The sequence below is a fragment of the Parasteatoda tepidariorum genome, chromosome 8, assembly GCF_043381705.1.
Source record: "Parasteatoda tepidariorum isolate YZ-2023 chromosome 8, CAS_Ptep_4.0, whole genome shotgun sequence".
Lineage (NCBI taxonomy): Eukaryota > Metazoa > Arthropoda > Arachnida > Araneae > Theridiidae > Parasteatoda > Parasteatoda tepidariorum.
Window position 1 is genome coordinate 68,443,351 of NC_092211.1, and position 26,492 is coordinate 68,469,842.

General features: G+C 32.1%; 4 protein-coding genes across 8 annotated transcripts in view; 2 read left to right on the forward strand and 2 right to left on the reverse strand.

Moving 5' to 3' along the window:
• The window catches only part of LOC107448536 (BOS complex subunit TMEM147), a 40,075-nt gene extending 19,211 nt beyond the window's left edge, over window positions 1–20,864 (reverse strand). The window contains exon 1 of the mRNA XM_071184193.1: window positions 20,736–20,864. The gene's annotated coding sequence lies outside the window, so the exon portion shown is untranslated. The remainder of the gene's footprint in view (window positions 1–20,735) is intronic.
• On the forward strand, window positions 366–9,416 carry LOC107448533 (nicotinamide N-methyltransferase). 2 transcript variants are annotated; one of them, XM_016063774.4, is made up of 3 exons: window positions 366–1,015; window positions 4,368–4,575; window positions 8,899–9,416. In XM_016063774.4, the coding sequence occupies exons 1-3, from the start codon at window positions 862–864 to the stop codon at window positions 9,329–9,331; spliced, it is 795 nt and encodes a 264-aa protein (XP_015919260.2). In that variant the 5' UTR covers window positions 366–861; the 3' UTR covers window positions 9,332–9,416. The 2 variants fall into 2 exon arrangements, 1 of the variants encoding a protein (XP_015919260.2); XR_011637429.1 differs by lacking the exons at window positions 4,368–4,575; window positions 8,899–9,416 and adding an exon at window positions 3,929–4,032 and having other exon boundaries at window positions 877–1,015.
• On the forward strand, window positions 10,985–17,881 carry LOC107448535 (nicotinamide N-methyltransferase). The gene is made up of 3 exons (XM_016063775.4): window positions 10,985–11,354; window positions 14,003–14,210; window positions 17,238–17,881. The coding sequence occupies exons 1-3, from the start codon at window positions 11,201–11,203 to the stop codon at window positions 17,668–17,670; spliced, it is 795 nt and encodes a 264-aa protein (XP_015919261.2). The 5' UTR covers window positions 10,985–11,200; the 3' UTR covers window positions 17,671–17,881.
• A 2,777-nt stretch (window positions 20,865–23,641) lies between the features above and the next one.
• The window catches only part of LOC107448750 (discoidin domain-containing receptor 2), a 607,770-nt gene continuing 604,919 nt past the window's right edge, over window positions 23,642–26,492 (reverse strand). For all 4 annotated transcript variants that reach the window (XM_071184184.1, XM_043046729.2, XM_043046731.2 and 1 more), the window contains one exon: window positions 23,642–25,008. In XM_071184184.1, the coding sequence (XP_071040285.1) occupies window positions 24,709–25,008 (300 nt within the window). In that variant the 3' untranslated portion in view covers window positions 23,642–24,708. The remainder of the gene's footprint in view (window positions 25,009–26,492) is intronic.

Here is a 26,492-nt window from a genome sequence, read left to right on the forward strand (position 1 = left end):
TTTAGTTAATCAAAAATTCAGATAAATTTTAGAAAGAAAACCCTTTAATTGTGTCAATTCTATGACCTATGCATGAGATTTATTCCTTATAACAAATCTCAAAATATGCGTAATACAAGCGTATTACACAAATTTTGATAAGAAAAAAAGATTTTTCATTAGAGCTTGTTTTGATTATTATGCCATTGTTTTTTTTATAACAGCTTGTAGATAAAAAAAAAATTGCTCAAATATCTTGAACTTATTAAATTTTAGTCTTTATAATGATTAGATAAGTAATTTTTGATGATTAATTATGTAATAATGTAGGAGAAACTAATCGACGAATTATGCTTCCGTTGAACTGAAGCGATGATGAATTAGTTGAGTGTTATCGACGCCACTGCATCAATAAGTGCTTGCAGTTTTTTTTTTTTTAAATCAATAAGTTACTGTTACAAACTGTTACGTCCTCTAGCTAGATAATGCTCTGTTTTGAATAATAAACCAGCAATATTTACGTTTAATTAAAAGCACTTATTTAAAGCAAATTTCAAGGCAGACTTCTTTTAGAATCATTTAGGGCAAGTAATGACGTCATAAAATATTTTTAAAAAAAAGTTTATTTTTGCGATAAACTTTCTCTTCTGATATGATATATAATTCGTTGCTTAAGTTTCTTTTTAGCTTTGACCTCGGTTTTTTTTTTCTCTTCTTGATGGTAAATCTTCTACAAAATCTTATCGTTGATATGATTACAGTACGATAACAAGCTTTCAAAAGCCGACGAGATAAACTTTTTAAGAGCCGGGTGCTTAGTTGTCGTTCGCGAAGTTTCAATTAGTAATTGGCTTGTAATTAATCTGTGCGACTTATTTAACCATGGCAAGTCAAGAAGAGAAAATTAAGGAAGACTACCAAAAGAATTTGGATCCCATCGAATTCCAAGAGTTTAAATTAAAAGGATTAAAGAATGAAAAAACCGAGAACAATTATGATTTTTGGTTTTCATGCCTTTATGAATATTTCACAACTGGTAAGTTATTTTTGAAAGTAAACTTTGTTTCACTATTTTATAGTTTATTTCGTTCTTTGCATGCTTTTTAGTTAATAAAGCAAACGCTTCGAAACCGAACTAATCCGTTATGAGGAGGCGATAGTGGAAACATTAAAACCTGTTTGATTGCAAGAAGAAATAGATAAAGATTGGAAGGCGTTTGTTAGAAAAACTTTTAACTTTTATCAAGTTACATACGATTCAGGTTACATCGTATTCTTCTTCACTCCGAATTGGAGCATAGGGATTCTATCAAAGCTCTCCATCTCACTCTAAATTAGTGTCCAGATATTTTGCAGCTCTCCATGTCTTTCCTATTGTTTTCAATTCACCTTTTGCGTCAAGTATTTGGGGGATATTTCCATATTGTAATCTGTGGCGCTAACTACAATCGTCAAGGTGCCAAATGGATTCGAAACTTGCAATTAAAGAGAAAAAAAAGTGTGGAAATTTTTGCCTGGGGGTGGCTACGAGTAATACCTTTCGCATTGGTCCCTTTCTGTGATATTTTTTTTAAAAAGTTTACTGCTGGCCGCTGCCCAGAAGTAGCCAAGACTTGACAATAACTCTGCCACAGATCACGAAAATGTCCCCGGTTTCAAATTTTGATTAAATTTTTCCGTATTTTTCAAATATATAAAAAATTTTACTTTACGGATAGAAAAATAAACACTTGGATTGAGCAAATAAAAGAAAGAGAAATTATATTTATTTTTAGGTCCTTCTCTTTTGCTGTTGCCCCGAGAGTTCCAATCAAAAACTTGTTTTTTTCTATAAAATTATCAAGTTTCGTAGAACATGACTAATCCATTTTCATTTACGTTTTTAATTTCTATTTTAATTGGTTTCTGTTTTTAAGGGATTAGTGCGTTACGAATTTTATAGAACCACATGATACGTAAGATTCCGCTTAAACTGTTGTAAATATATACTTCTTATAAAATTAATAGTTTTTTTTCACTATATTGCTATTGCAATGCCACGCCGCAGATCCATAGAGTAGACTTTTGATGTTTTTCCTTCTGTCTTTATAATTAACATTTTGACAGATTTCGATAGTATTTTTCTCTCTTTTTCGCTTCAATACAAATTTGCGACTCTATGCGAAAATTTCATTTTTGTGAATGATTCTAAAAAANAAAAAAAAAAAATAAAGGGAAAGTAAGAGTGATAATTGCGGAATACCCTGTATGTCGAACTTCGATGTGGTGAGCATATCTTTCCTGCAATGTATTTTCCTGAAATCATCTCGATTAAATAGGTCTGCGTTTATTTCCCGCGTAATGAATCTATACTTTTATGTGATTGATTGTGCATGCAGTTTAATAACATTAAAGCAAGATGTGGTTAAACTGCGCCACAGCGGCTCCCACATTTCTATTAGTTAATAAAATAACTAAAGTCTTGCATTCAATTATGAATAAAGAGCCGCGATGGCTCAGGGGATAGAGCATTCGCCTAACCTTGAAGTGACCCAAGATCGAATTCTGCTCCCGGCTCCAACCGACCATAGTGCTGACGTAAAAAATCCGTAGTGTTAGACGGATAATGGGTTAGAATTTCTTGCCATTGGTCTGACCATGGGAGGTTTTCGTGGTTTTCCTCTTCTTGTTACACCAATGCGGGCTAGTTCCATCAAAAAGTCCTCCACAAAGGCTAGTTTGTCCCATTGCTTGATCCAGGAGTTCCCTGATTATCCGGGTTAGGTTCAAAATTACAACGCTACGGAATTGAACAATAGTCGTAAACCCAGACTTTTTTTTATAAACAATCAAACGATGCCGATTCTTTAATTTCAAATTCTGTTAATAGATATTTTCAATATTATATTAAAATACTTTCATAAAATAAAAAATGCTGCTCATGTTTAATCAAAATATATGTCAAATGTTGTTAAAATAAAAATGTCGTAATTATAGCTTTCTATATTTGTAAAATTTAACTTTGATTATTTTTTTTTTAATCATTGTAGGCGTGCCGTCTCATAAAATCAGCCACTTTATAAATTCAAGCGATTTTAGAACAAATGTAACTTTAATACGCGGCGGGAACTGTGCTAAACAATTCTTAAGTACAACAGTGCAAACAATTAATTTATCTCGATTAAATAGGGCTGAGTTTATGTATTGAATTTTGGTAATAATTTAAAATCTAGCACACCACCGTAAGTATCAGTTAGGGACATTGCAGTATAATAGGCAGCAGAAGTATTAAGGTAATTCAACGAGACACGCGTTGAAGATTTTTAATGTAAAGGAGGTGTTATTTCATAATTGAAAAGTTCTATTATCAATAGTATCAATTTTTAAAAATTTAGTTGTGGGAATAGTAGTTATCGACCATGTTAACCTTCATCTATGATAAGGTTTGGTGTGTATACATACATAGAAGCTAAAAATGAATAAAATAATCCGAATTATGGTTTACTTCGAAATTGCACTTTTAGTAATTTTTCAATACTTTATTTATAGAAAAAGAAATATTTACCTTTAGAAAATGCCATTTTCATTTCATTTGTCTTTTACTTGAAATAATTTTACAAAAGCAACCGAAAGATTAATTAATTTATGTTTTATAGGTTAGTTTAAATATTATCAGAGGTGTCAAAAGTCATCACTTGTTATAAAAAATAATAACTCGCGGAACCTCTTCAAATTTCAAGGGAACACTAGGCTTCGTGGAGCATCATTAGGGAACCGTTGTTCTATACTATAACTGATTTCATAAATTGACGATAACATACATACTTTGACGATAACTTTTACAAAGCAATGTTATTTAGAAAATTAACCCGTATAACAGACATTATTTTGCGTAAATTCAATATTTTTTAAAACAAAATATAATTTTTTGCGCTTTATTGCTTAAAAAAAATATTTATTTATTTTTTAGAAAAATTTAGTGGAGAGAGACTACTAGACCTGGGTAGTGGTCCAACTGTGCATAATATAGCAACTGCCAGTGCCTATTTTCCGCACATAGTTCTTAGCNCCCTTTCTCTTTTATCTACACTTATAGTACATATAAATGGTTGCCAGCAGGGGTGTACATGTAGATTTATTAAATACACCTTGTGCGCGACCTAGGAACCACATCTAGAACCCGACACTCGAAATTTCTGCTCTGTTACAATTGTACCCTGTTACAATTGACCCCACTCTCCCCTACTATAACTGATTTCATAAATTGACGATAACATACATACAAAGCAATGTTATTTAGAAAATTAACCTTTATAACAGACATTATTTTGCGTAAATTTAATATTTTTTAAAACAAAATATAATTTTTTGCGCTTTATTGCTTAAAAAAATATTTATTTATTTTTTAGAAAAATTTAGTGGAGCGAGACTACTAGACCTGGGCAGTGGTCCAACTGTGCATAATGTAGCAACTGCCAGTGCCTATTTTCCGCACATAGTTCTTAGCGAGTTTGTGGAGAGCAACTGTGAGCAGCTCAGAAAATGGGTGAGAAAAGATCCCGACTGCATAGACTGGTCTCCCTTTCTCGAGAGAGTGGCCAAAGCGGAAAAGAGAACGTATGATTTTATATTTTTTAAGCAGTGTCACTTTTACTAATGGGGTGTTACGAATTCCTTTATCTTAAGCAGGACGCACACTGAGGAGGCAAGGGGTAAGAAAGAGCCATACGGTTAACGAATCCGTATGGCTCGTACTATTCCGGATTGCATTTGGATGCGCTTAGGTGATGTGCGCATGCTAATGCAAAAGTATGGGAATCTATGTCTCGTAATGTCTCTTTCTTACCACTGCCGGCCAGGTGACCGAGTGGTTAGCGTGCCTGACTGAGAAGCCAATGACTGCGGTTCGAAACCCGCGTAGGGTATGGATGTTTCGTTCTGTGTGTTGTTCTTTGTTGTGTGTGATGTGTAAATATGGCCCACCCTATGAACGGGTATCTGTAGCAGTGTGGCGTGGACAATGTTGCTCGCCTCCGTGACTTTGGTCACAGGCAACGCAAAATGAGCAACATTTTCAGATGCCAAGACGGAATACTCCGAGACCACTTTCCCTTTAGCTGGTAGTCAAAGCATGCAGAGCTTCAACATCATCTCTTCAACTTCATGCAATTCCACCTTCTTTATTCTATTACCACCGCATAATCTACGGAGGTAGCCTTATTGGCCAGGTACTCCGCTGCACATCTCTACCAGTTTCCTTAAAATGAGCAACACTTCCAGCACCTTCCTTGACGAAGAACGATAAGTCCAGTGCCTGCTGTTAAAAAAAATCTTTCTTACCACTTGCGTTCTCATTGTGTGGCCTGCTTTCTAAATATTGCCAATAAGTCATGTATTTTGTGAAACGGAGCTCTTGAAGCGCGCTCCAAATCCTTTCAACTTTTAAATAGTAAACAATGGCTTAACAGCTGACTTTTCGAACGATTCAGTACATAGTTTCCACGTGACGTCATTGTTCTTTAATTAATTCTATTCCTTAATTATTCTTTAATTCGTTTACCAATGCTTTAAATAATTATATTAGAAAAAAGTAAGAAAAGTTAAAATCTTAAAGAATAATAAAATACAGTTCACGACTTTTAGAAACTTACGGAACATTCTTGCTGAATCTGATGTGATCGTTCTACTTAAAATGCACCACTCAAATTGTGATTTTTTAAATGCATATTTCATATGGATTTTCATTTCGATGAAAAAGTTATTGTAAAGAATGAAGTTTGCGTACAGTGGTAAATATTTTGTTTTAAAATGTTGTTGTTGTAGTTCATTTACGTCGCACTAGATCTGCCCATTGGACTATTGGTGGGTTTTAAAATGAAAAGTTTGTTTTCAAAATATTATAGGGTAATATATAGCGTAGCATGTTAGTAAATAAAAAAATTACATTCATATGATTCTTCCTAGGTTTAGATAAAGGTATAATAGAATAGAATCCTTTTTCTGTCTAACCCCCAAGTTGATGACCGTTTTAAAAATAAAATGAAAGTTAGTTAATAAATGAGGAAAATACATTCATATGATTCTTCCCAGGTTTATGTAAAGGTATAATAGAATAGAATCCTTTTCTGTCTAACCTTTAAATTGATGATCGTCTTAGAAATAAAAATTCTAATTTGTGTGATGCCATTAGGGGCAATACAGATTTCCTAGCTTTTAAATTTCCTTTATTTCATAAGTTTAATCATTCCATATCCCTTTTTAGATAAATAAATCAGTTGATTAATTTTATTTCAATTTTATAAAGAGCGAATGCTAATATTTCTATTTTCAATAAACGTAACGGCTAACTTTTATTTCAATGCAAGTGTATAAGTAATTATTATTCAATGTCACGAACATCAAAATTTATTTTTAACCTTTCTTTCTTCAACCACAATAAAAATTGACAAATACGTTATTAGGTTAACTTTAATTTCCAACGAACTATTTGGCCTTAAATCTTCAGTAAAATTATTTAAATATTAACATGAGATATCGTGAGGTTGACTGAATTGGCTTTTCTTTTGGGCAGTGTGTTTTTTTCAATAATATGCATAAGATGAATCTCTCATGTTCTACAAAGCGTTGATTAAATACTGACTTATATTGGCCCTTTGATTAAGCAGGTAGTGGGAGGTTTATCTTCCATGGATTGTCCTTATTCATATTATGCAAAGTTTACCATTTTACTCGAATTTTCACTTGAATAACAACATTCTTTTTTTTCTCCACATCTCGAGGACTACAACTAATAAAATTTTTGTTATGTTTATGATCCTGTTTTCATTATTTGCTTTAATCAGACATCATTCATCAATCTTTTAATCCCTGCCACAATAAAAAAAGAAGAAGAAAAAGAATCCATCTTCTTTAATCTGCACCAACTGCCGCATATTTTTCATTACAGTTCGCCTTACATATTGTGATTCTTGTTTGGAGCACAAATTTTATGTTATTTCTTATACTAATTTAATTTAAGAAAGAATATTAAATGCATAGCATCACTTTTTTTTGTAAGAACATCTATTAATAAATACAATCTTTTCCCCCCGTTTTTTTCTTTCAAAAAATTATATTTTAAAAGTTAATTTTTTCCTGCTTAAATGAATTATGAAGTTAAATTTGAGTAGAATATTACATTAACATGCTGACAATAATATCCGTTAAAATGATATTTTATCAGTAAATTAACTAGTATCAAATGAGTTAACAACCGCGTTGCTAATTCCTCATATCTTCAGCAAAGCAAGTAGTCTATTGTCTTCAAATCATTCGCAGGGATGGTTTAAAGATCATTCCGTGGAGGAAGGGATCATGATGGGGAGATACAGGAACAATAACACCATCTTCTGGATTTGTACTGAATAGATGAGTAATGTGATGATTTAAAAATGTCCGAAGTGAAAACCTTAATTTTTATTATCCTATGAGTCAACCAAACACGCTATTTAACCCTTAATGGACCAATGCCGTCATAAAACTGTGGCACTTTTTTTATGGTACTTTTACTTACTGAATCCAATGCTGCAGCGAAATTCATTTAATTTCTCTTATCATTCTGATTGTTGTCATGTTAACAACTAACTTAATTACAATAAATATTATGCTTCTAATTAATATTATAGTTAATATAATAAATAATACTGTTAATATTATAATTAATATCATAATTAACTAATGGACTTTAACTAATGGGGTGCAAACTAGAGATGTTTCCGTTCCGTTAAGGGTTAAGAAACTTTTATTGGATTGAACTGATTGCAATTTCAACAGCCCAATGTGTGTGCTAATGTAAACGATGTAAAGCGATGATGTAAAAGATGTGAAACGTTAATGTAAAATCGATGCAAATATTTAAAAAAAAACGGTATTTGTATTTCTAAAAAAATAGTTTTACTCGTATCATAATTCATAAATTATTCCTTGCCAATATAAAAAGTTATTCTTAAGGCTGTTGTTTTCATTGTGTTGTCCTTAGGTTTGCTTAACAGTTACCTTTACTTATCCCAGGGAAAAAAATTTCTTTTAAAATTAAAATGCATTTCTCTGAATCTTTTTATTCCTTGCAAATTTAAATTCAACTTAAAAGGCATGGGAATTTTTGAATAAATTTTCTGTACAAATTTGTTTTCATTGAAGACTTTTTAAGTGAAAATAATTAATAATTGTGCTTCATGGAGAAGAAAAGAAATAAAAAACCCCCAACTACCACAGAATTATAAACCTTGATTTTATTGCTATTATTTTATAAGTTAGAGATAATTTTCTAAAATCTTGTAAAACTCCTAACATAGTAGGCGTTCGAATGTTTATTGTGATTATTTATTGCATTTCATTTAATTGCTTGTATTTATATCAGGTAATCATAATCAACGATTATTGTGTTTCTGATTGCTAGTAATCATGTGATCTAAAATTCCAAGTGATCCTGAGCCATGTTTTCAATAACATTGATTACTTATCATGGCAATTTAAAATACTAAGATTTTTGTCGGAAAAATGTTTTCTTTGTTTTCAAATTATAATTTTAATTGTAATTAAATGAAATTAAATTTAAAACTTAGACAGTGACACAGCAAGTAATCATAATCGTAATCGTGGCTTATGATTACACGATTGCTAGTAATCATTGTAATCAATGTAACATATAGAATCATGGTTACTTGTGACTCTAATTCATTGTAATCGTTGGTTGAAGTTACTCATAGTTATGAATGAATACTTGTAATCAGGGCTACAATTAATGTTATAAAAACTACAATTACTTCTGTTGACGATTTTAAGTTATTGATTGCTTGTAATGCTTATTTGTAATCAATTACTTTTTCGCCCTGCTCCACCAATAGTTTTTTTCTTTTTTGCCTAAAATTAATTTTTCTTCTTTTTTTAAAAAAAATTTAGTGATGTGAAGGCAGCTGCAAAGGAAATTGAGGACAGAATCCGATCTTCTGTTAAAGCTGTTATCCACTGTGACGTACTAGATGACCAAGTCATTGCCAAAGAATACGCACAACAGCCATACGATATGATCCTGACCGCACTTACATTGGAGACAGCAGCAGTCGACCTGAAATCCTACTCTAAAATAGTTGGCCGAGTAAATCAGCTGCTGCGGAAAGGTGGAAAGCTCGTCATGATTGGTCCAATCAAATGCACGTATTGGAAAGTTGGCGACAACAAATTCCATTGTCTTCCAGTTGGCGAGGATGATATACAGAAGGCTTTGGAGAAAAACGGATTTGGAGATATTAAGTGGAAGGTCCGAGATTTACCTGATGATGATCTGCCTTTTGACTGTTCGAAATTGTATTTTGTAACTAGCACAAAACTGTAATTAGTTTTTTCTTAAATTTGTATCAGCAGATTCTTGTAAGGAAATCTGAATTTCTCAGTAAAAAAATAAAATTCTTCTGACATAAGAAGTATATTTAGTTTATAGCACTTACGAACTTTGTGAAAGAAGGCTCTAGGTAACATTTAAATAATATAGTGTGTCCGGTGGTAGTGGGTAAAAGTAAATCAGTCCTTTTAGTCTAACAGTATTTTAATATTATAAGGTTAAGTTGCACACAAAATTACAAACAGATACTATGATTAATAAAAGGGAGAAGGTATACACAGTCTGTACATAAAGAGTTCAAAAGCTTAACAGACTATTTCTACTCATGGTCGCCAGATGGCGGTTCACTAGGGATGGAGAAAGAATGTTTGTGTCACAATAGGGGGGAAAAATATTTCTTGGATAAAGATCTTATTTTAGTCATATTTAACTTCAACATTTACAAATTTTGACAGGTCTTTAAATTTTACGGATCTTAGTAGATGAAGTTATTAAGTGGCAATTTTTGAATGTTTTCAGGATAGGAGAAGTACGTTTGTCAAGAAACAGTCAACGAGTAATCTTGGAAAACCTGTATTTTTGGCATAATTTCAAGCGCCATGACTGCAAACGTTAAGGAGTGAATAGTTAAAATTAGTTTTAAGGAGCTGTAGATTTCGCCAATTAGAATTTTTCCGGCAAAAATAAATAAAAAGGGTGATCTTTATTATTGTCTACATATAAAACTTAAAGACATATTTATTGTATATTTAATTGTATAACATATAAAATTTACGACATATTTATTTAAAGACATATTATTTCTAAGGGGACCAAGACCAACTAATTTGGGAGCTTCAATTTAAATTCTCAAAATAAACGTGAATAAATGTTCAGCTTTTATATGTCTATTTCATATTAAGCCTAATTGTTATTAAGCTAAGCTACTTTAGTTTATGATATAAATCTAATCAAATAAACAGGACCAATAATTAAATAGTAAAGAGTGAATAGCACAAAAATAATATTATTCAAAAGAAAAAAAAAATTAAGCCACAAATTAGGTTTATTAGCAATATTTTGCTGCATGTTTTTACCTTCCTTTGAATTTGTTATACAACTTACAAAAAAATGAAAACTATTAATTACATAACATCTTTGCATAGAAGCTTCACGAATAAAATAAAGCCAATAAATTATTAGAATAAATCCATTCGATAATACCTAATTTCTTTGAAAGTAAAAATAAATCCAATACTTTAAAATCAAGACCAAACATGAAAAAAGATAAGCAACCTACAAAAACTTTCACATTTAAAATTTCAGAAAAATTTAAACTAAGCCATTTTCATCCTATTACTTACACGTAAATAATGTGAGCTTAAAGAAATTCGATATAAAATTCATTATTCAAGATATTTTGGTCCCCTTTATTTGAGAGATCCCCAAGTCTATGTCCAGTCTTTATTTTTGATTATTAAGCCATATTAAGTTTCAAAATAGTGAATACCATAATTATGCTCGACACATGTACTTTTACACGATTTTTTTTATGTTATTATTTGTAGAGATAATAAAGAACTCTCTAAGAACGAACACTAAAGCCATTATCATTCATCATAAAGATTACGTTGTCCTTTAAAAGGAATAACTGTGTATATACAAGTTATTTCATAGCTTCAAGGTTTTTCATTTACTGATTTCAGTACGTTGGGTGCAATTCAAGTCCCACTAAACTTCTAAAGAAACTATAACACATATTTAAAGAACGATAGTGTTTGCTCTTATAGAATTTAAAAAAAAACTTTTTATAGAATTTTTCATTCTGTGCTAAAGAGCTATTAGTAGCAGATTACGAATCAAAACTGATTAGATACAAGAATCATGGAAAATGAAGAGAAGAAAATTCGTGAACATTTTTTGGAAAATTTTGATCCATTAGAGTTTTATGATTTTAAATTAGGATCACTGAGTAAAGATGGGACAGAGGATAATTACGATTTCTGGTTTTCATGTTTATATGAATTTTTCACTACAGGTAAGAGTATTTTTGGAAGTTTTAGATATTAAGATGCGTAGTTTTCAAACAAGCTTGATAAATTTTTAGTAACATAAAATATTAAGTTATTAATTTCTGACACTCACTGAAACGTATGAATGTTTTAAGTAAATGATTTTGATGCTTTTTTTGGGAGGATATATTCTAAATTCGTTATTCTTTTAAAGTACTTTTCTCTGTCTTAAACATTTTAGATTAGGTTAATTAATTTTATACGTATTTTGAAATAAATTGATTTTAGTGCCAGACAGATAATTTTCGTTAATTTCGAGAGAAAAATAATTGATTGTAGTACATTAATGGTTAAAAAAATAGAAATTTATGATCCTTTCGAAAAAAAGTATTTTTTTGTCTATTTTTTCTTGATTACTGCTTGTTATTATTATTATAAACTGCAGAAAAAGGTGTTTTTTTAGGTTTCTAATTAAATATTTTTTTGCATGATACAGGTTTCATTTTTCTAAGCTTTAAAGTGTTTATTAATTGCACATTAAGTGTTAAGAATATAAATAAACTGTTAATACAATTCAAGTTCAGAAATTTGTTAACACCATTCTGCACTTTTTTAATGTTTAAATGTATTTATTTATGCCTTATAATTGTACTCCCGTTTGTCAAAATTTTTAACTACAGAGAAAAATTATTAAAAAAAAGTAACTAATTTGATTCCAGTAGATTTGTGGACAGTTTTAGGGCGAACAAATATAGTATTATTTGAGCCAAGGAGATTTTGTTTTATAATCAAATGTTTATAAAATGTAGAAATACTCTCCTTCCTACAATATAGGAAAAGTGCTAAATAGTAGTATTTTTTATGCAGTAATTGAAAATAACTAAAAATTAGTAAATTAGATGAAATATAGCTTATTTTGTCCAAAAAAATCAAAATGGAGAACATAGGTTATTGGAAACCGATACGTGAACCAACATTTTTAAGCACTGAATTGAAGTAAAAAAGATAGATTGAATCTACAGAACAACCACATGAAGTTTTTTTGAAATTATATTTATTATTTTTTTTATTTTTATTAATTTTCATCATTTTTAAATATATGTGATTGTGGTTAAGGTGTAGAATCGGGATCCCCTTGGTTTGACTATAATTTTCGTTCTATTTTGCTAAAACCCGTTTTTGAAACCATGATATTCTTCGCTGGCTTTTGCCATCTTTACTTACTGCAACTATAACTTTATCGCTATTTAATCGATTCTTGGATTATTTTCATACATATTTGTTTATTTTCGAATCGCTAAATAAAAGAGGGGCTCCGATTTTAAATTATTGTCCTTTTCTCTATATTCATCTATGGTTATCCCTCACTTTCAAATAGTTCATCTGAAGAAAATTTGCCATTCAATATTTCAGCATCTAAAATACTTAAGTTCACCAGATAAGTGGCGAGTTTTGTGTTCTTACAATTTCATCATTAGGGTCTTTTTTTATTAATTTTTGTGAAATTATGATACTTATTCTAGTTAATGATGCTCTAACAGGTTTTTAATTAAAGGACAATAAAGAAAATGAACAGATTAACAGATTTTTCTTTAGTTTAACTAACATTCATGAGATCACATCTGGGGGTAAAATCCTAGCATACGTTACACGCTTAGAAAATGTTGCTCATGCCGAAATGACACATCAACGCTTGTCGCCAAGAATCAGAGGAAGCAATAACATAAAAATCGTAATAAAACATAAAATACATAAACACCCCGAAAAAAGAATAAAAAACGAAATTTATCGTCTTCCCAAACATCGCCAACGTCACGAAATCCACAGTGTAACGTATACTTGGATTAAGCCAACAATTTCACTTTTATACTTACATCGACATTTTTATTGACGAATTCTATTTATCTACAAACACTACCGTTGCCAACCTACGAATTCATAAAGTGAACATTAAATATGAGCGCAATTTGAAACTCTCGCTTCTAAAAGCATTATTATATCATCTTTCCTTAAGTTTGTTAAGTCAGTTTGATCATATCTCTTATTTTTATTTTATTTAATAACCATCGTTGAACAGCCGACCCAATTTTGGGTTTCGACAGCTAATGTTCAACTCCGCAGCCTTGTAATTTAGAACCAATCCAGAAGACAAGGAAACTCCTGGATCAGTACCCCCCAGAGGTATAGTTTGTCACGAGCCCATGGAGGACTTTGTGACTCGACAGATTTAACGTGCATCAGTCACCATATACTACATGGGGAGTCTTCGGCAGGCGGGGATCGAACCCACGACCTCTTGGACACGGACTCAGTTCTTTCCCAACCAGGCTAACCCGACCCTATATCTTTTATTTGTAGTTGGTGGACTATTACAGAATTTTTTTAGAATTTTTGTGCATCGCAGGATTCATTTGGAATTTGATTTAAATAAAGGAATGGGCATTATAGTTTTCTTTAAATAGCCGTATGTGTCTAAAAATATTTAAAGATGGTTTAAAAAAATTGACTTAACAAAACACATATAAAATGAAATGACGCCAGTATCTGCATTTATAAAATTTGAAGTAATCTCATGTAGTTATGTAAGGTTCATAGGTTGTATTTTGCAAAAAACGTTAATATATATGACGAAAGAACTTTTTAAGTTTTAAGATGTTTTATATTTTACTTGCAGAAAAAATCGATGGAGAGAGGCTTCTTGATTTGGGCAGTGGTCCTACAGTGCACAATGTAGCCACAGCTAGTTCATATTTTTCTCACATTGTCCTTAGCGAGTTAGTCGAGAATTGTTGTGAAGAAATACGAAAATGGCTTAGAAAAGACCCTGATTGTGTTGACTGGTCTCCTATGCTAGAGAGAGTAGCCAAAATAGAGAAAAGAAAGTAAAAACATAATAAATTTAATTCTTTTCCTTCAAAACATTGTGATTATACCAACATTTTTGAATAAATTAAATAATATGAATGTTCTTATTTTGTAACCGTTGTTAAACAGACGGCCTAATTTATGGATTTACGACTATTATTGTTCAACTTCGTAGCCTAGTATTTCTAAACCCTTTCCAGAAGACAAAGGAACTCCTAGATCAAGTATTGGGAGAAATTTGTCTTCGTGGGAACTTTTTTAATGGAACTAACTGGCATTTGCATTACATGGTGAGGAAAAACATGAAAACCTCCCAAGGTTAGCCTAATGTCAAAGGGACTGTTACCCATGATCCGTCTGCCACTGAGGATATTTTGCATGAGCACTGTGGTTGGTGCGAGCCGGGTGCGGAATTCGTATCGACCAGTCATCGCTGGGGTTTGAAACCGGTTCACCTTACTGGAAGAGGAGTGCTCTATCCCCTGAATCACCATGGCTCGAGATGAATGTTAAAAAAAAAACTTCCATTAAACACTATTGAGATTTAGTACCAGCATTTTAACTAAACATAAACACCAATTTTTATGGAAAATATTGATAAGATGGCACAATCAGTTTTCAAGGCAAGAGGGCGCGAAAAAATCGTCAATTGTAAGAAATCGTAAAAAGTCTTATTCAAGCCAGTGTTGTTTAATTAGTTGAGATAACAGATACTGCTTTGAGTGCCACTGTTCTGACCACATAGCCACAATTATGGTCAAGAATTTGTGGAGCCGTGAGCTTCATGACCACCCTAGCTCATAAAGGGCTGTAGCAGGAATGTTTTAACCCCTTAACGCACAGATTTTTTGAAAAAAACCGGTCAAAAAAAAATAAAAAAAAAATTTTAATGTAAAAAACATACTTCCTCCTGGTTTAACTTTTTGTTTGGTGGACAATTTTGATATACTGCGCTTTTGTTCCATGGATAAAAGCTATATTTTATTCTTGAATAAATAAGTGTTATAGCTTACAATCCTATATGAATGATAAATATCAACAAAACGATTTTTACCCTTAACTTTCACATGGTTATTTTCAATTCTCGATTATATTCGAGTGTGAAAAATTATAACAGCATAAAATACAACGCAGCTCGAATTATCTCGAGCGTGCACAGTTTGGCCTGTTAATCGCTCTCGAATTAACTGGAGTGCACAAGTTAAGGTGTTTACAGATACAGCTGGTAATGAGTTAATAGGCTCAGTGGTAATATGTACAGTGAGAAAAATAAAAAATGGGACAATCTGAATTGTTTTTGATTTAATGGTTGGATTTTTCCCATACCAGGTCTCTATTATAATAGTTCAAGGGCCTGACCTCAAATATGCTAACTAATAAGTGCAAACAATATTATATGTTATGAATTCCGATACAAAAACATACTTCATTTGAATAAATGTTTCTTTTTACCACGCAGTCTGATTCGAATCTTAAAATATGGGGGTAGTCAGAATCTCAATAGTTTAGTCAAAAGTTTGGAAAGTTTAATTATACTTTTCACACCATATCTAGAAAACTTAAGAATAATATGTTTTTTTTAATTCTAATATAATTTTTTTTGAAAAACTATTTTTAGTAATTATTTATTATTTTTTAATATTTTATTTAATAAAATATATCTGTATACTATAATATACCTTATACCATAATAAACCTTTAAATAATTGAAAGATTTTTTTGCTCACAATTATTAAATTCGTTTGTTTAAAAAATGATTGAATGGAAAAATAATTTTAATAATTATTTATTATTTTTTAATATTTAATTTAATAAATAGTTGAAATTTTTTTCTAATAGTAAGATATATAATTTTAATGTAATTTTATTTGACAAAATGTAATGCAATTTTGAATGAATTGATATCGCACAGTTCTCGAGAAATTAAATTTTAACGAATTTTTTGAAATTTGATAACGTACAAACTATTCCACCGATTGTGGATTGTATATTTACAGGTGTCCTGAGAGACAAATACTAATTTCCACCATCTTCCATATTAAATCTCTGGAGAGCTGTACGAGCACCATTTATTTATTATGAGAGTAAATATTATTTTTAAATATTTTATTATATTTTCTAACATTTAAAAAAATATAGATATTATCCAAATTTTTAAAGTAGTTAGTTAAGTACTTTATTTACGTCGCACTAGAGCTGCACAATGGGCTATTAGAGATGGTCTGAAAAACATCCCTGAGAATGATTTGAAAAAATGCTATCAAAATATAGATCCTCTGCAGAGGAGATGGTAGCTCGAAGACCTGCTCGCGAAATCGAGCACTTTATGGTAGAACAGTTTAACGAGGATCGTTACCACTCACCCTCGGCTTCTACACAAGCTGATCAAAGTGGTCACCCATCTCCTTACTGACCGCAGCCAGTGATGCTTGACTTCAGTGTTCTACTGGGAACCCTGTCTTTACGATCAGTCCACTGCGGGACCCAAATTTTTAAAGAGTTGATAATTTTTAGAATTATATCCAAAGCAGCAATAAAATTGCTTTAAATTCGTTTAAAAGTACTTGAAACTTTAGAAACTAAAATTTATGGACTGGGGTTACGTAATTTACATTTTACTAAATAATATGAAACGAAAATATTAATTACTAACTTAATGTAAATAGGAAATCGCTAATTATGGTTAATATGGGGGAAGCTGGGTATTGAATGCGACTCCAAAACATTAACACGTTGAATGCCACGCTAATTTTATAAGGCTTGCCCGTCTGGCCAACATGATTTTCTCAGTATGTATTGCATTAATTTCTTCAAAGCATTTTAGTAACGATAATAATACAAAAAAATTAAAAGCATTAAAAATTTACTCGAACTATGTGTTTCTAATAATCGTGGCTTCGCGGGTCACCGGTGACCCCCGTTTATTTACGAACAAACTCAGTGCTGGTCACCGGTGACCCCCATGGTTTTCAACTTGTTGTTAATAAAATATGGTATATAATGGTATATATCTAAATGAGAGATTGTTTATTTTCTTTCCCTAGAGATTTGAAGGCAGCATCAAAAGAAATTGAAGAAAGAATCCGATCTTCAGTCAAAACCGTTATTCACTGTGACGTCGTCAACGACCAAGTCATTGCTAAAGAATACGCCCAAGAGCCCTATGACGTCATCATGAGTGGTCTTACTCTGGAGACGGCTGCGGTCGATTTGGATTCTCACTCCAAAATAATTGGTCGCATTAATCGTTTGCTGAGGAAAGGAGGCAAGTTGATTTTGTTCGGTCCGACGAAGACCACATTTTGGAAAGTGGGTGACAATACATTTCACAGTTTCCCGATAGATGTCTCTGATGTTCAAAAATCTTTGGAAGAAAATGGATTTGGCGACATTAGGTTTAAGCTAAAAGAACAACCCGATAATGATGCTCGCTACAACAGTGATAAACTGTACTTTGTAACAAGTACGAAGCTTTAATTCTGAATATTGAAGCTTAAAACAACGTTACTTTGAACGACAATGTAATAATCGTAATCAGTGATAAAAATAACTCAATTAACCGGAAATGTTTTAAATTTATATAAAGCATTTATTTTTGCAAGTTCTCGTCTTTAAAAAAGAGTTCGAAGTATGTTACATACACACAGCAATTAATGGCATTATTGGTTCAATAAAATGGTTAACCACATCTTTCAGGGGAGCATTTTATTAATGAAAAACGCAACAATTTCTTCGTAGGCAGTCAAATGTTCCTCAGTATTGCGCTGTTATCGAAAGGAAACTGCAAAAACTTATCAAGTATCTGGAAACAACACTTAGGAACAGTTGGGTGCATAAATATCATCTTTGGGAACGTGCGGCTTATCACTTTAATTGTCAATACCCTTTAATTGCCAATATTATTGTATTATGTGCATATATAGTTATAAAACGTAAGTAACATATAAACTTTTGAAACATTTTCATCGTTTATGGATGAGATAGTTTGTATCTTCTTTTGAAAGTTCGTTTGCAATGCGTCATAAACGCGTAATTTTCACGACTATTTTTTTTTCATTTAACTCATACTCTTATGTGTGCAGTAATTTTTAACGTTTATTGCTTACTAACTTCAGTAGTGTATTTTTTTCGACGAACAAGATTATTACTTCCAACGAATGTTCGCTGCACAGTGCGCAAAATAATAAAAGGACCACCCTCAATAACTTTTGATCTAAAGGGTCAGACTCAATCTTAACGGTTCAAGAGAGCGACTTCAAATATGCTAATTAGTGCCGACGATATTTTAAGTTACGAAATCAGACACAAAAACGTACTTTCTCCGTATAAACATGCCTTTTTTACGATGGATTCGGATTTCTGACCCACAAAGTGTTGTTGTCGTTGTAGTTCATTTACGTCGCACTACAACTGCACAATGGGCTATTGGCGACGGTCTGGGAATCATCCTTGAGGATGATCCGAAGACATGCCATCACAATTTTGATTCTCTGCTGAGGGGATGGCACCCCGCTTCGGTAGCCCGACGACCTGCACACGAAGTCGAGCACTTTACGGTAGAACAGTTTAACGAGGACCCATACCGCACATCCTCGGTCCCTACGCAGACTAATCCAAATGCAAGTGGTCACCCACCCTCACACTGACCGCAATCAGTGATGCTTGACTTCGGTGATCTGATGGGAACCGTGTCTTAACGATCTGTCCACTGCTGGACGACCCACAAAATGTAAAAGGTAGGCGCAATCAGTTTGATCAAGAAAGTTGACCAAAAGTTTTTGTTTCGCACACAAATAGAAAATTTGTTTATCCAATGATAATTTCATGCAAAAATTAAACTTTTTGCGAGTATTTATTACTTTTTATTATTTTATTTTATAAAAGACGAGAAAATTTTTAATTGCCAGGTATACTGCCTTTTATATCGTTTTAAAGAATGTAATTTTAAATGACAAAATACAAAATTTGAGCGAGGTCCGTTTCTTTTTTATTTCTTGAGCACTGTACATAGTAAAAGCACAGCAACAAATTTTATAATTTAATTCTTTTACTCTGTTATGTGTAGCGATCTCATACAAATGTGTAATCTTATTTGAATATCATACAAATTCTTACGTTATATTTGCCTCTACCGACGAAATATATTATTTCCAACCATTGTTTGTTAGAGATTGCCAATGCAGAGTTATAATTGGGGCAATGAAATGAAAAAAAGTGCCTACAAAAAAAACATACTTACTAAAATAAAATTAAACATTGCCATAAACTGTGTCTGGCAAAAAATAAAATAAAATGAAATAATTAAAATAAAATAAAGAAGAGGGGGAAAGAAAGAAAAGAGTAAAGATGACTATCTCAATTTTGCAGTCTTAAGATCCTCATTTAAGTAAAGAAAGATAGCCTCCTTCTTCAAGGTAGTGATTATTGAGAAGACAATGTCATGAAAAGTTGAGTATCCATGCAATAAAAAACTATAATTCAAAATTGCATTATTTGAAACTAGAGATTATTGAGACCACAATATCTTAGAAAGTTAAGTATATTTGTCCAATAAAAAATTGATTTTAAAATTGTATATTGTGAAGATTAGAGAATATTGAAAATATAATATTATAAAAAAGTTAAATATCCGTCCAAGAAAGAAAATGGTTTCAAAATTAAGTAGTGAGAAAATTAAAGATTATTGAGAACACAATATTATATTAATTATCCGCTTTAATGAAAAAATTATTTCAAAATTGTATACTTCGTTATTTGGAAAAAATGTAGAGTTTTTAAAAATGGAGTAAATATGAGGTTCACAACAATATGAGATGCTTATATATTCATTTTTCGTTTGTTTTCAAAGTACTAGGTTACGTTTTATTATTGTTTTGTTTTGTAGAAATATTAATAAATAATTTTTGGAAATCTGACTTCTTTAAATTAAGAAAAGTTTTAATTATTATTATTATTTTATCGTGAGTTAGATATAGCAAAATCGCTTTTGATTTGCGTACTTAAAATTGCGCCATTTTATACAACTAATTTCAATCCAAGCCTCTGGATGTGATAAAAGATTCCCGGAATGAAACTTAATTTTGAAGTTAAAACTTAAATCACCCTCTACAATCGGTTTCTATCATCCTCCTCTAATCATCTTTTTATTTAATTCTCTTACTTATTTCAATTTTTAATGAACTAGAGAAATTGCGAATTTCTTATTATGGCATTTTTTAGGAATACCTTAGAAATAATAAATTACTTTTACGCGGAAAATGATAAAGGGAATAAATTGAAGGGTAAAAACTTTTTTACTTCTGTGGTGGGAAATGTTGGGACGAATAAACGTATGTTTTTTTTCAATAAAATATAATATCAATCTTCACTGTACCAAAAATTATTCACGTAGATGCATTTTATAGCAATTCTGATATGACGCTATAAATATATAATATACCGTGTTTCCTAATTTGCATTTGTTTTCTAATTTGCTTTTACAATTTATTTTATTGAGTACATGAAAAAACTTGGATTTGATAAAAAGAATGAAATCCACTTACGATTAGTCTTATGACAGAAAAAATAATCACTCTGGATGGAATATAATTTTCAAATTTTTTTGAAAATTCTAGACCTCGTTATCTTCGTTACTTTCCGTAGAACCATGAATAGAATGTTTGATTATTTTTTTCGTCTTATTCAAGTATGAATATTTCAACAAACATAATTTTTATGTTCGAAAAAATTTAAAGTTCACGATACTATTTAAACCTGTAAAATGGAATCCCGATTTGTTATTGTTTATTTATTTATTGGGACAATATACATTTGCGGGTGTGTGTGCTCGATTAAGGCTTATAAGCCTTTGTGTTATAAGTAGAAGGACAGATAGTACAATACAGAGAAGGACAACACGAGGATACATCCAGGGTAACAGCGGAATTCGAACCCGCTTCCACGCTACGCACAGCATTTGTTGTTGTTGTAGTTCATTTACGTCGAACTAGAGCTGCACAATGGGCTATTGGCGACGGTCTGAGAAACATCCTTGAGAATGATCCGAAGACAAGCCATCACAATTTTGATCCTCTGCAGAGGGGATGACACCCTTGCTTCGGTAGACCGACAATCTGCGCGCGAAGTCGAGCACTTTACGGTAGAACAGTTTAACGAGGACCAATACCGCACACCCTCGGTCCCTACGCAGACTGATCCAAGTGGTCACCCACCCGCACACTGACCGCAGCCAGTGATGCTTGACTTCGGTGACTTGCTGGGAGCCGTGTCTTAACGATCAGTCCACTGCGGGACGCTCACAGCATTTAGTGTGCGAGACTCCGGCCAGGAAAGTCCTTTTGCAATTGTTTATTTAACTCACTAACAGTGGACTGTTTCTGACACGCTCAACATTTTTTTTAAAGAAAAGCCGGAATCAGGGAGTATCCCTGACTGATCAGTCTCGCTGATCTGCTAAAAGGTCTGTTACATGGAGGATGCGGGTTCGAACCCCGTCTGGATGTATCTTAGTGATGTCCTTTTTTGACTTGTGAAAATCTGTTCCACAACTTTATAAGGGCCTCTAATTCGACTTCGTAATCAGCACACAAGCTTCCATGTGTTTGTGTAGCAATAAACAAATAGGGCCAGAAACCAGAGTAGATTTTCTTGTAGTAGTAGTACCTTATTTATTTCACATACGAGCTACACAATAAGTTATTGACTGTAGATATATAGAAACATCCTTGAGGTTGATCTGAAGATATGTCATCGTAATTCTAATCCTCTGCAGAGGGCATGGTTCCCCCTCTTAAGCAGTCCGACGACCTCTGCACGAAATTGAGCACTTTATGGTGGAAAAGTTTAACAGAGAAATCACGAAACCAGGGTCCTTTTGCACACTGATCAAAGTGGTCACCCACCCACTCACTGACGGCGGCCAGTGATGCCTGACTTCTTTGATATACAAGGAATTGTACGCGTCTTAAGACCACTGTAGGACTAGAAACCAAGAAAAACAGACTTAAGTTTCGTACTGCAGCAGAGAAAGTAATAATTCCCTACCTCAAGTTACTGAGAAATTAAGGGGCAATAAACGGATAAAACAGGAGTACTTAATTGGAGTTGGGAAAGAAGGATTTCTTAACATGCACAAATGGCCCAAGTGATTCCGGGGTTGCCAATAGATTAAGGCTCCTCTTGAAATTCGATAGAGAAAGATGGCTTCGTTTTCATGAATACACTCAACCTTAAGAGGATGCTATACTAAGGGAGGAATCATGACAAATTATTTTTCAACTGCATCAGCAATTTAAAATTTTAAGCATAGAAAAAATGAGTTGAGATGAACTTAAAAATAAAGTTTGAAGTACTGAAAGTTTTTAGAAATGTAATTATGTCAACATTTATTTGTTATTTAATATTAAAAAAAGACAGGAAAAAAAATCTTTTAGCACTTGTAATTTCCTGGATCACTTTTGATTTATCTGAACTCACATTTTCTATACTATGTGTAAGTAAAATTTAACTTACGTAAGTTAAAACTTAACTTACACATGCAATTAAAAGAGAATTTACCATGAAGGAGTTTGGTAAAGCGTACTTTTAGCGCTTGAAGCCAAACAAACAAGCTGAAAATTAAAAATAAGCGATGAACTAAATTTAAAACTTCCAATTTCTGTAAATATTGGTTACATTTTTTTTAAAGATTTAAATTTTGTTGTAATCGAAATGAATTTAACGTTACTTTAACGATTTGTTTACATTTCACTGCTACTTATTTAGAATATTGTAAACATTTGAAATCTTGTATAGAATCCAAAAACATCGGTGCTAAGTGAACTCGCTGGTTCAAAACTAAAACGACACTTCTGCACTCACTTCTCATTCAAATGACATGAGAAGTGAGTGCAGAAGTGTCGTTTTAGTTTTGAACCAACGAATAGCATACATCGTTGGTCACATTGGTGTATTAAATGCTTTGTTGAAAACAATAAAAGACCTGACATTGTCAAGTAACACAATTAATCAATGCTTTTATGATTAGATTATAAGTTAAAATCAATTTTTTTAAAATTAAAAATAGATTTTAAAACAAGTAAATAATAGATAAATCAACAATAATGAAAAAAATGTTTTGATTTTGATGAGAAATAATAAATATCATCCTTCTGAATAATTTAAATTGAGTACATTGAGTAACGAAAGCATTAAAAGACAGATTTACCATTAAAAACTGAATAAACTAGGTTAAGTAAGGAAAAAGTGTTAAATTTGAAATTATTAAATAGTTTTGAAACGACTTTTTGTATCTGTCTGCTTTATAAAACCATTAGATGTGTGATATATGAAGGCATAAATAGCGCTAACTAAAAACATGCAAAAATATTTAACTGAATGAAATCGTATAAAGTAGCACTGTTAGCTTAATGTTGTTTGTGTTGGAGAAAAACAAAAACAAAAGCACAGATTTTATAATATCCATCTCGTTTCATTTCCATACATTGATCATACACATGTGTCTATTCTAGTACACAAACAATTGACTACATTTGCAGTTGAAGATATTCTTTACAAATCCAAGTCTGGGTTTTACAACATTTACACAATATTTTTTCACTCATTATCGTAGTTCACCAAGTGTCCTTTTTAATTTTTAGTATATATATAAACAAGACGGCTCACACGCTGTGAGCTGCCCCTCGTTGCTAACAACGGTCCTTGATCACAGAAGCCGAAAGCTCAAAATCATTTCCATTAATTTATTTTTATTTAAAACATAGACACAAAAGAAATGCAAATTCTGATTAGTACCACAGGTCGAGTTCAAAAATTTGGTCGCTGAAGTAAGTTTCTCGGCCACGAAAGTCACAGCACATTTGCAATAGGAAATAAGGGTAGTAAGGAAAAAAAATCCCACCTCGATAGAACGAATCGTGAAACGTTCTAAGAACAAAATTAACTTGAAAACACTAGAAGTTAACCGTCTTTGAAATTCCAGCATGCATGTGAATGTGTGAGAACGTTCGAATGATAAATAAAAAAAGAAATGATGTTTTATAAAAGAGGGTCTCAGTGCTGCACTAGTTTTAGAAATACAGATCTAATTTCCAATTGATTCCAAGCATTCATTCTACTCACACTGTCGCACAGTTTGTTAATGGATTATTTACAAAGATATCCAGCACATTTTATACAAAGCTCCTGTTAAGTGATGTGGTCCTTAATTTATTGGGGGTTAGAAAAAACCATCAAGATTCCATAACATCGGGTCAGTGGTTTTTGGATGAGTAAAATGTCGCTTCCAGCTATGCAAACGAATCGAATACAAAAGCAATATCTGTCCATGGTGATTACGCCCATGGTAACTCCCCATTGATTTCCATGGTGAGACAGAAGTCGACGACGAATTGCCGGCTAGAATAAATTACTTCGTGTGCATCTGGTGCAAACTAACTGCCAACAATTATACAGCTTTTTTTGTTTCGTTGCCAGCCAAAAAAAATTTGATAGATTTCGTTACTTATGAAAGTTCAGTCAGAGTTGTGGTGCATAACCGAGATTCTTTCGTTGCAAGAATAGGTGGATTTCTCGAAAGTTTGGCCTGTCCGATTCATTCCTTTGCCAGCACTCCCTCATCAGGTCGTAGATTTCCCGAGGACAGTTTGGAGGTTGTGGCAAGTACCTGTGACGGCTATCCCCATGGTAAAGGTATCCTATATTTTCGATCACTTGTTCATCTGTAAGTTCAGCATACGGTTGGTGCCTGGCGAATGTTAACACTTCCCACATGGTGACAGCGAAAGCCCAAACGTCACTTTTCGTTGTGAATTTACCCTGAAAATAAGAATGCAAGTCTTAATTACACTTAATAATTTAAACACGTATATGGTTACTAATAAAGCCTAACCCTTTGCTTGCGGCTGGTACAATAAGTGGACCCGAATGACTTCACCATAGTTTTTCTTGCTTGAACAGCGATTTTTACCTTTTTTTGACAGTAAAAAAGTAAAATACAGTCAGACCTCTATTTAACGAAGTCGCTAAATCCCGATAATAAGTTCGTTAAATAGAAAATTACCTTTTGAAATAATTAAGCAACGCAAACCAGGTATTAAATTCATAAACACTAGACATAATTAAAATAGCAAAGAAATCTGCATGGAAAACAAGAATAGAGCGAAACATAATCCAGTACATGCTACATACATTTTCAATTAAAAAAAGCGAATTTTATGAATAAAATTATAACTGCATTTATAATAAAAGTAATTTTAAACATGCATTACCACCTGCGTTCTGAAGTTTAATTGCTACTGATAAAATTCGTTTAATTTTGTATGAGTTTATTGTTTGAAATGCAAAAAAAAAAAAAAAGAGAAAGGGATTTTACTGTTTTCTCTGAAAGTTAAGTGGCTTCGAAATTCAATTTAAGGTCAATTCCCCCCTTAAAATGCGTTAACAAGTTTGAAATGTTTTGAAATATTTTGGGCAATAGGGAAAGTGGATCTCAAAGAATAGTTCGTTAAATAGAAAATTCGCTTCGTTATTTGGAAGTTATTTTACGAAGAAATTTCCAAAATGTTCTAGGTTCCTCGAAAAAAATCACAAAATAGAGAAATTCGCAAAATGAAAGTTCGTTAAATAGAAGTCCTACTGTATGTCAAAAATGCATTTTGCATATTTGAATGGGTACCAACTAAAAACTATTGCCTAGAATCAATTGAACTTCTTTACAAGCAATCTTTGCTATATCAGCAGTCAAAATATATTATGATTAAGTAACTCAAGTGTGAAGATGGCTGTGAAAAGATATAATCATGTCCTCTGTTGTCAAAAAAAGGAATGAAATTACTTTCCGAACAACTCAATAATTCTGCAAAGTAGATTCAGCCTTGTGTCATATTCTATACATGTGTTTAGTTTTACGAAATTTCTTCTAATTGTTTTAAATGTAAATACGTAGAAAATTAAACTTATGCATTCTCAGGGATAAGAACCTTCTTTTTGACGATTCAACAATCATTCAGTTGTATTTCGTTAATTTCGAAAATCATTTTCTCACAAGATCACGTGATTCGAGACAAAACGTGAGATCTCAAATATATGATGAAAATGTTTCCTCAACTCGGAACCACATTGCGTGAGATCGTTATGATCTCATCGTGAGATCGAATGAAGACCAGACGATCAAAACTAGAATGACGAAATATTTCTTTACTTTTGACGAAATTCGTTTCCTTGAAGATTGTTGATAGTTATTTTGTCATTGACTAAATGTTCACTCGGAGCAAATACCAGGAAACGGTTTCGTCAAAAAT